General features: G+C 54.0%; 1 protein-coding gene across 1 annotated transcript; it reads right to left on the bottom strand.

Moving 5' to 3' along the window:
• LOC133770956 (olfactory receptor 13C7-like) lies at positions 1-3008 on the bottom strand. Its single transcript, XM_062206730.1, has 2 exons — positions 2612-3008; positions 1-1149 (listed from the first exon to the last, which is right to left on the bottom strand). The coding sequence occupies exon 2, from the start codon at positions 1126-1128 to the stop codon at positions 1-3; it is 1128 nt and encodes a 375-aa protein (XP_062062714.1). The 5' UTR covers positions 1129-1149; positions 2612-3008.
• Positions 3009-14546: the final 11538 nt, after the last annotated feature.

The raw sequence follows: 14546 nt of genomic DNA, 5'->3' as shown, positions 1-14546 counted from the left end.
TCACAAGAAGATTCCAGTGCAGTAGATCTGCAATGGAACCCAAGATTCTGTATGCTGAGTGAGCTCCCAGGTGATGCCGATACTTTTGGTCCCCAGACCACACGGCGAAGAGCTTAGCTCTAAACTCAATTTGCCCTCACTTAGCTTTGTGATTATCAAGTGAGAACCACCATCAAAGGGGCAGCATTTCTGAGCCACCAGGCTCCTCGCTGCGGCCTTCACGTCCTTGTTCCTGAGGCTGTAGATGATGGGGTTCAGCATGGGGGTCAAAAGTCCGTAGAAGAGCGAGATGAGTTTGTCTGCAAGGTCCTGCTTGTCTGCCCCCAGGGGGTCCTTGGACTTGGGCTTCCCATCCATGAAGAGGATGGCCCCGTAGAAGACCACCACGACTGTTAGGTGGGCAGAGCAGGTGGAAAAGGCCTTTTTCCTGCCCTTAGCTGATGGGATCCTCAGGATGGTGGTGAGGATGAAGATATAGGAGACAAAGATGAACAGGACAGGGACCCCCAGAAAGATCACGTTGGCTACAACCATGCTGATAACATTGATGGAGATGTCAGCACAGGCCAACTTCAGCACAGCCAGGATCTCACAGGTGACGTGGTTGATGATGTTGTCCCCACAGAAGGGTAATTGTACTGCAAGAGAGACCTGGACCAAGGAGTTGGCTCCACCAGCCACCCAGGAGTCGGCAGCCATAGGCACATAGGCAGCCTCGCTCATGACCACGGGGTACCTAAGGGGGCGGCAGATGGCCACGTAGCGATCAAATGCCATCATGCCCAGGAGCACACACTCTGTGGCTCCCATGGCAAAGGAGAGGAACATCTGGACGGCACAGCCTGAGAAGGAGATGGTCTTCCTGGGGGTCAGGAAGCTGTCGAGAATGAGGGGGACCGAGGAGGTGGTGTAGCACCCGTCCAGGAGGGAGAGGTGGCCCAGGAAGAAGTGCATGGGCGTGTGCAGGTGGGCGTCCAGGGCGGTCACCAGGAGGAGGACCCCGTTGCCCAGCAGGATCCCCAGGTACATCAGCAGGATGAGCACGAAGAACGTCTTCTCCAGCGTTGGGTGGGCTGAGAGGCCCAGCAGGACAAACTCTGTCACCATAGACTGGTTGGCTGCTCCCATGTCAGACTCCTTCTTTCATCCCTGGGAATAGTGAAAGACAGAAAGTGCACGTTTCTGTTTGACGGCTTGCTTGAGTCAACGCGTGAGGCTTACCGCATGACGTCTCCGGAGTTACAAACGAACTTAGGCCCCAACATGCAGCTGCAAAACCAAGTTGTCTGGAGGCCGGGCTTGCAGCTGACCTTGGCAATCTAATGAAACTTGATAAAACGCAAGACACTCTGGGTAATGAATGATGCTGTCTAAAGGACCAGCCGATGTCTACATGCGCTGTGTCCAGCACCTTATAGGGAGGCAGGGGCCTCTGGGTAACCCTGTTTTTGCCGTAGAGTTGGAGACCTCAAGCTATCAGAGCTCAGTGACCCTGGTTCTTGAGGTCACACAGGGCCACTCCTCTGAATCTGGTTTCTCCCCTCCCAGTAAGTTTCTGTTCTAATTTGACTCCCCACCCAGACCGTCTTGCAGGGAGAGAATGGACTGGTTTGGAAATGTAAAGTTTCCAAGGGCTTACCTATTAGTGTCTGGTTTATACCGCAGTCTTTTGTGAGTTTAGTGGATGTAAATTAGTTCATCTTCTCTTGACTCTCTTCTTTGCATAACCTGAACAAACAATTTCTGCCACCTAGAACTGGAGTCCCCACCAGAGTGACCAGAAATCGAGAGAAGGACTCCCGTGTTCCCTCCTGTAGCCACACATGACCGTGGCATCTTTGTTGCCCTGGGACTTGGTGAGAGGGACAGAATCTTACCTGACTGCTAGAACCCACTCATAATTCATACCCCCAGCTTGGGTTGAGTGGGGTCTGTTACCGGTAACGGAGTGGAGGGTGGTTGCCAGAGTGAGTCTCGTGGGTTCTTAGTATAGAAATAAAAGGCCAGAAAACAATTTGCAAAGAGGCAGAAACTTTTATTTGATTGGCAAGCGTCTGGTCAGAGAGGCGACCAGGCCTGAGTGGGACACTGGCTCTGGGGAAGTGTCCCGAGTTCGTAAGGCATTACTCTTTACTCACTGGGTCATCCTACTGGGGTGGTGCCCATTGCACAGGGGCTTCACGTATGTGTGTTGATTGGCTTGGGGCTCAAGGAGATAGATAGTGGGGGTCTCCTGGAGACTGACTGTCTCCACTCCTCTGCTAGCCCCGGGTGGAAGATTGAAAATAACTTGAAGGCGTGGTTTAAAACCACAAGGTCACACAAGATAGCCAGGGTCTCTTGGAGCCAGTCCAACTCTCCCCAGGTGCTCAGCCCATTCCCCTGCCAGCTGTGGGTGAAAGCTTGCACCCACCCGGAAGGCGTGATTTAAGGCTGCAAGGTCACACGTGCAGCACAAGAAGCTATTAGTGGGGCAGATGCCAGTTTGCTGGAGACAGGCTTTCCAGCCACAGCTGGCAGCTTGCTTGTGAAGGACATTCCACCTGCATCTGAAGGGGCCCCCAGACTCCCAGCCCCACTGGCTGGCCTCAGGGTCGTGAGCCATACTCACCTCAATTCCAGGGAGAGAAGCCGTCCCTTGCCACGTGGAGAGTTTTGCAGACATGTTCAGATGCCATTGACTCAACCTCCCAGAACGCCAAGTCTGCACTGTCCATCATGGTAATTTTACTGTCAGAGTGAGCTGGAACTCCACATATCATCCAGCCTGCCGCAGGAAGCCCAAGAAGGCCTGGAGCTGGTGGCCTAATAGCTTCCCACGTGCGGACGAGAAGTGCTGACTTCTGGGTAGGCGCTGGGCCAGCGTTGAGTGGCCAGCTGGGACACCTACACTGCATGTCGGAGTCCCTGGGTTCACGTCCTGCCTCTGCTCCTGACTCCAGCTTCCAGCTTATGCACACCCTGGGAAGCAGCAGACGATGGCTCCAATGGTTGGGGCCTTGCCTTCCACACGGGAGAGCCAGGTGGACTTGCTGGCTTCTGGCTTCAGCCTGGTCTAGCTCCAGCCATTGCGGGAATTTGGGGCGTAAACAAGCAGACAGGAACATTTTTTTTCTCTTTGCCTCTGTCTATCTCTCTCTGTGCTTCTCAACAAACAAAAGAAACAAACAAAGAAACTGGAGTCCTGCCTTTGTAGATTGTCTTTGCAATGTTTCTGCTCCACTTGCTTGTTTTTAAATACAAAAATTTTCAATTTATTTTCACTTTACTTAAAAGAAAGACTGACATCCCATCCAGTGGTTCACTATCCAAAGGCCTACACTAGGCAGGGCTGAGCCAGGCTGCCAGGAACCCACAACTCAATCCAAGTCTCCCACATTACAGCCACCACCTGCTGTCACCCTCTGTGTTGTTTAGTTTTTTAAATCAAAGCCTCCCCAGCTTGGGGTCACTGGTCTGTTTCAATGGCTCTCAATTTAAATGTGAAGAAACTGAGGTAGGAGAGAGATTTGTGAATTGCATGTGGCCCTGAAGGAGTGCTCTTTTTTTCTTTTCTTTTTTTTTTCTTAAGATTGATTTAGTCATTTGAAAGTCCCTGTTACAGAGAGTGGAGGGGGAGACTGAGAGAGACCTTCCATCCCCTGGTTTACTCCCCAAATGGCCACAATGGCCAGAGCTGGGCCAGGCCATGCCAGGAGCTTCCTCCAGGTCTCCCACATAGGTGACAGGGCCCCAAGGACTTGGGCCATCTTCCACTGCTTTGCCAGGCACATTAGCAGGGAGCTGGATGGGAAGTGGAGCAGCCAGGACCCTAACTGGTGTCCATAGGGGATGCTGGCATCACAGGCAGTGGCTTTACCTGTTCCACCACAGCACCGCCCCCGGAGTGCTTTTTCTACTTGGTAATGGTACAGTGTCCAAAAGAGGCAATCCCAGGAATTTCGAGAATGAAGGAGAAGGAACTATTTTTTTCAGAGACAAGCTCCTGAAGGACCCTTATGGGGGAGAGGGACAGGAAACTAGGCCTGGGCAAATATCAGGGGCTTCTTAAGAGGTTAGATGCTACCCAGAGCAGAACTGCCCCTCCCCTCCAGGAAACCTCTGGGCGCGCCCCAGAGCAGAGCTGCCCCTCCCTTCGGAGGGTCTCTAGGCGCACACTTATGATGTCACTGCGACCGGCCAATCCTGTAACACCTTAGCACTCTCCCTCAGCATTCTCCGGTATGCTAATTGTCCCTCCGAACCAACCAATCCCGTGCCACCTCTGCATTTTATACCAGCACTCTCCACCAGCATTCTTCGCCAGCATTCTCCCATATGCTAACGGTCCCTCTGAACTGACCAATCCTATGCATGCGTTAGGAATATGCTAATTCGTTGCCTATATAACCTGTGTAAAACTGCCGCTCAGGGCTCCTCACTGCCTGAGGTGAGGGGCCCGTTTGCGCAAACGTACAATAAATACCTCATGCTTTTTGCATCAGCTGGTTTGGAGTCTGGGTTTTTGGGCGTCCTCTCGAGCAAGTGGGCATCTCTACTACTGAGGGGCCCAACATTTGGCGCCCAACGTGGGGCTCGAGGTCGCCCTCAGACCCATTCTCTGCGGACCAGTTGGAGGTATAATTAAGTGTTTTCTGTCTGTTGTTGTCTTCGTCTTGAGTATTCTGACTGGCCAGTATCTGACCTGACTCTGTGGGACCAGTGGGGGAGGCAGGCGTGCCCAGCAACCCCTGGCCCGTTACCCGGAGGACGCTCCGGGTTATGAGGGGAAACCCTCGGTCTGTTCCCCCGGAAGACGCACTCGGGGTGGTCTGGAGGTGGGTCGGAGACTAAGTCTCCCTCCTTCCCGGGGAGGGCTGGTCAGGCAGCCGCTCCCAAAAATAGCGCAATAGCGTTCGATTTGTCCTAGCCATGTGTTTTGTCTTGCTTACTGTATATGTCTGTGCATTGGCTGTTCTTTTTGTTTGGGCTGAAATCCTTACACGCAAGGGTCAACAAATAACCACCCCTTTAAGTCTCACTCTAGATCACTGGAAGGACGTTCGAGAACGCGCGCGATTCCACGAGGGCAGGGGAAGAAGTCTCAGCGCCTTCCCCGCCCTCCAGCCGCCTGCGCCTCCGTTGGGGGCAGGCAGGGGGCTCGGGAAGCGTCTGGACTTCGCAGGCTTTTCCTCTTCGCTCGGTGGCTGGCCAGATGCAGTACTGGCCATTCTCTGCTTCCGATCTTTACAATTGGAAAACCCATAACCCCTCTTTCTCTCAAGACCCCTAGGCTCTGACTGGGCTGATCGAGTCAATTTTATTGACTCATCAGCCCACCTGGGATGATTGTCAGCAGCTTCTGCAGACCCTCCTCACTACTGAGGAAAAGCAGCGCGTCTACCTCGAGGCACGGAAAAACGTCCCTGGAGCAGATGGCCGACCGACCCTACTGCCAAACGAAATCGAGGAGGCGTTTCCCTTAACCCGTCCTGATTGGGACTACACCACCGTTGCTGGTAGGGAGCGACTTCGTCTTTACCGCCAGGTTCTCCTTGCGGGTCTCAGAGGGGCTGGAAAGCGCCCCACCAATTTGGCCAAGGTACGTGCAGTAGTGCAGGGGGCTGAGGAAACGCCGGCAGGCTTCCTTAAAAGATTAATGGAAGCCTACCGTATGTACACCCCGTTTGACCCCCTGGCAGAGGACCGGCAGGGAGATGTAATCATGTCCTTTATAGGACAGTCAGCGCCGGACATCCGCAATAAATTGCAGCGGCTAGAGGGGCTTCAGGGATATACTATACAAGATTTAATGAAGGAGGCAGAAAGGATTTACAACAAAAAGGATCCACAAGGAGCAGGAGGAAAGGGAAGGCCTGCACTGGCCTGAGGGAGGCTCGTAAATCCCCAGAGGCAGTTAAAACTAAGGTAAAACTTCCAGGTGTGGCGGCAACCCCTAAAAGCCCAACACTGCCTCAACGCACTGCGCCTCCAATTCCGCCCATGTGGCCACCCCTTTATGGTTATTCACCTCCCTTAAATCGCCCGCCGCCATCTTGTAAACAGCGTGCCTACCCAACCCCATGGCCAGTCCTGCTAGGCCCCGGCGTGCACAGTCTTCCCTGTAAATGGGGGACCATGCCTTTCTCTGCACTCTCTTCCAGTCAGTGTAGCCTGTTGCACCCTTGCAGACCACAGCCAGATACTCTAGGGGAGACTAGTCCTTGGGCTGCTTTTTTCCTCTCCATTTACAATTCAATGCTGTCCTCACTAGGAAGAAAAAATGCCTTTGGCTACCACTGGCCTTACCTAAAGGAACAAAAACCTTCATCCATTAACCCTTTCCAACCTAATGAGTCTTTATTTGCAGTTAATGAAACTTTTTCTCCAGCACTACGGAAGCCTCTCATTCCCTGCCGTTTTGTTTCAGATGTGTTTCCCTGTCCTAAGCAACGGGCTTCTATGCTGATGACCAGCTCTTTTCTGTGCTGCTGTAGTTAACTTATCTAAGAGTTTGCACGTGTCTTGAAGGTTTCGTGTTTTATTGGATTTGTCTGCCTTTAATGTTTAAGTGATTACCTAACTCTGATCAGATCTACCCCACAGCTTTGGTTAAAATATTCAGGTTATACGTACTAGTTTTTGGCTAGGCGGTTGACTCTCTAACAGTTTAAATTCTCAAATGGAGTCTAACAACTTTGGGACTTCCAGTAGGATCCCTGGAACTCTCAAAGGATGGGACTCTAAATTTGTTAAAGTAACAACTGTTTAAGTCTATTTAAATTATGCAGTGTGTTAAAATATTGTAGATGATGTCGGACCTATGTTGTATTCGTGTTTTTGCTTTCCAGCTAAGGTGGTCTTACAAGTTTTTATATGTCCTTAATATGCTTTAAACTTGTTTCTTTTACAGATCTGCTTTTGCAAAAACTATAGTGTCTCTTTTTAACAGTGTCTGCTTAGTGGGTTACTCTGCCATTTCTAAAGTTAGGTCATGTAAGCTCTTTTTAGCTCTGTTAAATAGTTCTAAGTTATGTGCGGATTTTGTGTGCTAACTCTTATGTTCAAGGTGTTTATTTCTGGTTTCCAAGGTAATCTAGTGTGTACTCCAAAAAAGCCTCTTTTGGATGAGCCTTAATGGACTCTTTCCCTACCTCTTCTCTCTTCTTGGACTGCTTCTTGCCCTGCTTTTAATCCTTGCTATTGGCCCATGCATAACGAATAGGCTTAGGCAACAAGGGTAAGACAGGTTGAGGTTCATTACCAAAGGCTGCTAGCCACAGAGGGCTATGATCCCCTGAACTGGGGAAGCACCCCCGGTGCTCTCCACATTGCCAATGACGGGTAAGATTCCGGATGGACCGGAACAACCTAAGACAGGCGGTGGAGAAAGCTCACCACGCCCCCATAATTACAAGTCACGCGACACCCCAAGACGGGTAAAGCACCCAGCGTCCTGCACCAACCTAAGACAGGGCTCATGGCCAAGCTGCCTGGGTTACCAATGACGGGTAAGGGCAAGGACGGCTGGGGGCAACCTAAGACAGGGACCGCGTGCTAAAACAAAAAGGGGGAATCTGTGGGGCATGAGCCTGGCCAGGCCAGGCCAGGCCAGGCCCGGGTGCCCCCGCCCGAGCTGGAGCCAAGTAAGATGGCGCCCAGAGGAAGTAAGATGGGCGGAATCCAAAGTTGTTTACCACTAAAACTAATTGGCTGCGCAACAACAAGGGAGGTAACAAAACTAGTAACAAGTGTATAGACATAGGGCTAGTCCTATAAAAATCCCCCCCCCCAAGGTGTTTTTTAAGTGATTGATTGGTCCTTAGCCCTGCCCCAATGACTCTGCAGTTTTGTGTTATAAAAGGTACTATTATGCAGAAGGTGACTGAGTCCTTGCTAGACTTGACTCCCCGCTGCGTCTGATTGTCTCCGGGACCAGGAGGCTGGGGAACGGGCGGGCGAGCGGCACACTTACCTTTCCTCGGACCCAGTCCATCCTTGTACGGGTGGACTGAGACCCAACATCTGGCGCCTTGACCAAATTAGCGTTGGAGACTGGCGTTAAAGACTGGGTCCAACTCCTCCCTATGGTGTTGTTCCGGGTCCGAAACACGCCCTCTCATTGCGGACTGACACCATGCGAGGTCCTTTGTGGAGGGCCCCCACCAATAGCAGGCTTGCTTGACCTTGCCAGTGACTCCGTTGCCGATGCCCCTAGGTTACAGGCCCGGTTGAGAGCGCTCCAGATCATCCAGAACCAGGTCTGGAAACCTCTTGCAGCAGCCTACCAACCCAAGACGACAATTATCCCACATCCTTTCCAAATCGGTGATGCCGTGTATGTCCGAATCTAAAACTCTAGAGCCCCGGTGGCAAGGCCCTTTCACTGTGCTGTTGACAACTCCCACCGCTCTCAAGGTCGACGGAATCGCTGCGTGGGTCCACGCCTCACACGTGAAGCGAGCACCACCTCCCCAGGGCCCCGAGGATCCAGATAGACCAGCCAAATGGAAGCTCCAGCGCACTCAGAACCCGCTCAAGCTAAGACTTTCAAAAACTGTTTAATATTTGTGATGTTCCTGGCCTTTCCCCATTGTTTTTCCAATCCCCATGCTCCACAATTGTTAACGTGGGAAGTAATTTCCCCCACAGGACGGGTGGCCTGGTCTGTTAGTGGTTACATACCCCCAGGGCATGGTGGCCCACCTTATACCCGAACGTATGTCAACTGGTTACTGGGTTAGATACCTGGGATGTACCTGACCAGAATAATTTGACAAAAATCCCTAAAAATAGTCTTAACTATTGGGGCGTGTATGGCTCCCAGTCCCCAGTCAGTGGGACTCAACCCAGTCCAGCAAGAACAGAGTTCCCTCCCTCCAGTGAGGCAGGCTCTCCCCAGACCACCCCTTTTGCCAGCCACCCTTTCGCCTAGCTTGGCAAGTTTAACTCCAAACCCGGGTGCTGACTCAACAGTACCAGTGTCAAGCTTCAAAGATCTCCGAGGTCCAATAGATTTTAGGATTAAAATCTGTGCAAAGAGAAAAGGAGGGAATGAAGGACCCTTATGGGGGAGAGGGACAGGAAACTAGGCCTGGGCAAATATCAGGGGCTTCTTAAGAGGTTAGATGCTACCCAGAGCAGAACTGCCCCTCCCCTCCAGGAAACCTCTGGGCGCGCCCCAGAGCAGAGCTGCCCCTCCCTTCGGAGGGTCTCTAGGCGCACACTTATGATGTCACTGCGACCGGCCAATCCTGTAACACCTTAGCACTCTCCCTCAGCATTCTCCGGTATGCTAATTGTCCCTCCGAACCAACCAATCCCGTGCCACCTCTGCATTTTATACCAGCACTCTCCACCAGCATTCTTCGCCAGCATTCTCCCATATGCTAACGGTCCCTCTGAACTGACCAATCCTATGCATGCGTTAGGAATATGCTAATTCGTTGCCTATATAACCTGTGTAAAACTGCCGCTCAGGGCTCCTCACTGCCTGAGGTGAGGGGCCCGTTTGCGCAAACGTACAATAAATACCTCATGCTTTTTGCATCAGCTGGTTTGGAGTCTGGGTTTTTGGGCGTCCTCTCGAGCAAGTGGGCATCTCTACTACTGAGGGGCCCAACACTCCTTTTACTGTCAGGGAGCACACGATCTGAGTCCTGGCGGAAGTTCATAGTAAAGCCACCGCATACACAGCCCGGAGCCACCTGCACAGAAGCCCCTTTCCCGTCGGTGACCTCAGCCGCTGCTTGAGGCTTCCCTCAGGGGAGCTCACAGCACTGTGGCTGTCAGGAAGCTTCGGGGTGTGAAATCGGCTTTTCCTCACTCCTTCCCTCCTCCTCTGGCCCCTAGCCTGCCCTCTGGGCTCACACGAAGCTTGCCTGCTCCCTTCAGCAGCCGCAGCCTCCAGAGCTCCCCCAGCCCCTCCCCTGCACAGCCGCCCTGTCTTCCTCCCAGCTGGGGGAGAGCTGGCCACAGAAGCCACCCAGGGCGGACCTGGTTTAGGATACAGTCCAGTCAGGATCTATTGCTTGCAGGAAGGAAGGCCAGGGGAGCCGGAAACGTTCCAGGAGGAGCGACTGCCCCTAGTGTCCCCTGCCCACCTGGGCGGTACACAGCCACACGACCAAGCCAGCCATCCGAGCCCTCTCTCTGCCAGCCGTCCCAGCAGCTCTGGGGGCACACTCTTGCATGGGCATACATACTCTGACTGCTGTCTCACCTGCTGGTGTCTCAAGATGACCCTGAACAGAGAGGCGTTGTGGTGCACCCACAGTCCCAGAAGTCCTTGCCCAGCCACCAGGCTCTGCGAGACAAGGGGACAGAGGCTCAGCCAGGAGCCCTGGCCTGGAGAAGACTGTACCACGGTGGGCCGCCCAGCCCTGCCTGGCCACTGGCCCCAAACCCCAGCTCCTCTGTGCCCCACACTCCTTTCCCAGAGGATCCCACAGGGAGTCTCTCAGGAATTTGGGGCGGTTGTTCTGCGGCCAGGTCCTATCCCAGAAGCAATTTAAAGTTTGGTAAGAGGCTCAGAGGTCACCCCACAGGCCCAATTAGGGGGAGCTACGGAAGTCTGCCCCATACTCAAGACAATGTCCCAGAATGCTTTCCAGTGCCAACTACTCAGGGTTCTCCTGGGCTTTGGTTGCAAGGATTGGTTCAAGGCGGCCCTGTCGTTGCCCTCAAGAACTCTAGAGGGGGATCTAAACATTCCAGAAACTTCGGGGGTTCTCAGGCCACCCAGGCTTCTCCTCTCCGGGACCCAGTGTATGCTCTCTCTGTTCTCCACAGAGTTGGGGTGGGCGTGGGGCCCGATGGCCTGAGACAGGACTCTGCGATAGGAGAACGCCCAGCAGAGTGGAACTATCTGAAGGCAGCCGCAACACTGTCCAGGATGCTGGGCACCAGAGGACCATGCCCGGGACGGAGGAGAGGGTGGCCCTGGGAGACATCCAGAAGGAATTTGCAGGACTGAGAGCCAGATGAGGGGTGTGAGACGCGCACCAGAGAAGAATCAAAGGTCACCAGATGGCAGGTGACCCCACATTTGGCACCCTGGCATGCCGAACAGCGTAAGCTGAAGGAGTTTGAGAAAGGGCACGTGTAGACTATCTCTCTGACCTTCCCTCACCCTCCTCCCCTGAGGCAGGGCGTAAGAACCGCACAGGACGCGGGCCGAGAGGACGCCCAGCTGACTACACGTGGTTGCTCTTGGCCCCATCACGTTGCCCCGCGACTCTCCAGTCTCCACTTTCTACAAAGAACTCTCAGGCTTAACTGTGTCGCGGGCTCTTCACTTCCGTATGAAGCCCCCTGTGTCACACAAAACGTGTGTTGAACACATGTGTGTGCGTTTCTCTTGTTATAGGGTCCTCAGCCAGTGAACTTGAGATCAGCAGAAGCAACACTCATGTACAATACAGCAAACCTCGAGGACCAGAGGGAAGCCGTGGGGGAATACGCCGGGCAGCCTGTCTGGCCTGGGAGGAACAGGGCGGCCGCGGCGTTGCTTCTGCTGCTTTCCTGCCCATCCTTTGAGCCCAGCTCGGGACTGGTGCATGCAGATGAAGCTGTGACTAGGGAATACTCTCTGTGATCCAGGTGTTCACCGCTGAGCTGGTTTCTTGTAGTTGGCACAATGGGGAGGCGCTTGTTAAGTGGCATCCCAGACGAGCAACTGTTCGGCTCCTGGCTGCTCCACTTCTTTTTTCTAAGCTTTATTTTACTTATTTGAAAGTCAGAGTTACACAGACAGAGAAGGAGAGGCAGAGAGAGAGAGGTCTTCCATCTGCTGGTTCACTCCCCAGTTGGTGGCAACTGTCAGAGCTGTGCCAATCTGAAGCCAGGAGCCAGGAGCTTCTTCTGGGTCTCCCACGTGGGTGCAGGGGCCCAAGGACCTGGGCCATCTACTGCTGCTTTCCCAGGCCATTAGCAGTGAGCTGGATGGGAAGGGAGCAGCCGGAACTCCAACTGGTGCCCATATGGGATGCGGGCACTACAGGCGGCGGCTTTACTCACTATGTCATAGTGCTGGCCCCCAGAGAGCTTGTAACATTCAGCCCCTCCCCACCTCCAACTCCCAGAATGGAGAGAGGGCTGGAGATTGAGATCAATCACCAATGGCCAATGATTTAATCAATTATGCCTACATAGACGGACTACCAGAAAAAGTCCCAAACCCAAGGGGCTGGGAGAGCTTCCTGGATGGTGAGCACGTGGCAGAGCGGGGACCGCAGTGCACCGGGCGGGGGGAGGGAGGGTGCATGGGGGCATGGAAGCCCCACCCTCCCCCTCCACCTGCCCTACACAGCTCTTCCATGTGGCTCTTGCCGAGTTGTGTCCTGTATGATAAACTGGTCAATGAAAGTCAAGCGTTTCTTTGATTTTTGTGAGCCGTCGAAGCAAATGCCGGAAGCTGAGGAGGGGTTTGTGGAAGCACCCCTGGCTGCTGGTCGGTGAGAAGGAAGGGTGACCCAGAACTGGGACTGGTGCCGGAAGTGGGGGCAGGCTTGGGAGACTGAGCCCTCATCCTGTGAAGTCTGTACCAGCTCCAGCTAGCTAGGGTCAGGAGTCAATGGTAGGGTACTCATGTGCTGTCCAGAAAGCTGCAGGACTGGTTGGCCCACATGGGTGGCATCTGAAGCACCGTGGAGCCGGCAGTGGAAGGGTCCCCGAGTGTGAGCGGGTGGAGGACCCTCCCCATTGCACCACACCCTGACACTCTGGCGGCGGTGGCTGTTCTCTTTGACCTCGGAGCTCCTAGCCGCTCAGATTTCTGCAGGAGTTGAGAGATGTTGCGGGATTCTCTGCCAGACACTTGGGGCTCACACTTGAATGGGTGTTGGAATGTCAATCGGGATCCAAGTGGCTTCTACAGCAGGTGTCCCCCAGCTCTGGTCCCCGCCCTGGGGGGTGCGCAGCCACTCTGCCCTGCTCCTCTTGCTCTGGTTGGAGCAGAGGGCTTGCCTCGGCGAGTGGTCTCCCAGCCTTGGGGAGGCACAGCTTTGCCCACCCCCACCCCACCTGGCCTCCGTCCCCTTCCCTCCTCAGGGGTCTGGGTCTGGTCGGGGTTTTATCCCCAGAGGGCGGTGGTTCTTTTCCCCCTTCCAAACAGTGTTCTTCTTCTGACTCCGGGTGGAACCTCTAGATTTCTGGGCAGCATCAGCCCCTTCACACGTGGGATCTCAAGGAAGCTCCTGTGACTTCCGGGGGAATGCCACGGCCACGTCTGTCCTCGGGCGGCACAGGCGTCTGCTGACCCGGGAAAGCCTGGGGTTCACCGACCCCTTGGTCCCTTCCGCTCGTCCTTGGCAAATCAGCTCTCCATATCCACCTCCCCCCCACAGACATCCGGGAATGAGATTTCTGATGCACCAAGCTTTGCCTTGACCAAACCCAAATATCCCTGGGCTGGTCTGTCGGAGGCTCTGATTCATGAAGGGAAACATGGCTAGCAGGGCCCCAGATCCCAGTGCCCTGAGTCTCCCCAGCACCGCATTAGCAAGAAATCGAGCCGCAGACAGCTCAGGTGCGACCCAGAGGCGGGCAGCAGCAGCAGCAGCAGCAGCAACCGGGACCTGGGGACTTCGCAGGTCCTTGGATGCCACCTAGACCTCCGTCAGAGTCTCTGGCGCATGCGCGGGTGGGTGTGTGCGGGTGGGTGTACACGGGTATTTTGCGTCTGACTTAAGTCCTCCAGATGATTAGGGAGCATGCTCAGGGCAGCAGACTGGAGTCCCAGTTATGACTTTGATGGCATCTAAGTGGAGGGAAGGGATTCTTTCAGACCCAGCAGAGCAGCTGCTGACCCTTGACCCTTGACCTTTGACTGTCACCCCCCAGCTAACTTCCCCTGGGTCACTGGTCCCGGGGTGTTTTTCTCTGTCCTTCCGGTGGAGTGCCTTCTTCCTATCCCCATCTTCCTATCTTGGGTCACAGCAGTTGGGCTCCCGTGGCCCTGTGGCCAAGGACTCCTATAATCCTGTGACTTTGCTTCTTAGGAGGCCTCTGACAATCTCCCGTGGTAACACAGTTAGAGTCCCATCCAGGGACAGCCAAGCCACCGCCACCACTTCCCTGAGTGATGGACAGGCTGAAAAGTCAGAAACCTTCACCCCCTGCTCAGAGTTCTGCCCCATCTCTACCTGGGTGTTCCCCAGGGCCTCAGACCCACCATGCCCCCCACAGAATCCATCTTCTCCCCTGAAACCAGCAATCTGGTTAACACCTTAGTGGGGTCAGCAGCATCCTCCCAACATCTGAGCCAGAAATACTGATTCTACCCTCTCTCCTGCTGGCTACATCCCACAAAAGGGAACACTGTATTTTTTAATCCACCAAACAATTTTTGAATCTTCCTGTCCTCACCACGTCCCTCTGTCGTTGTCCAGGCCACGGACTTACCTGTCCTTTCCCGAAGTGTTTCCCTACGTCTCCGGTCCTTGTCCTCTTCTCCTAGTTCCCTCCATACTGTGCCCAAAGTAACCAACCTAAAATGCAAATGCGGTCATATCAGACCTTTGCTAAAACCCCATCAGCCTCTGCATGCCCGACAGGAGCAGGCGCTA

Source organism: Lepus europaeus, chromosome 12, assembly GCF_033115175.1.
Source record: "Lepus europaeus isolate LE1 chromosome 12, mLepTim1.pri, whole genome shotgun sequence".
Lineage (NCBI taxonomy): Eukaryota > Metazoa > Chordata > Mammalia > Lagomorpha > Leporidae > Lepus > Lepus europaeus.
The sequence above is the reverse complement of the archived record's forward strand: the minus strand, read 5'-3'. Positions and strand labels throughout refer to the sequence as shown.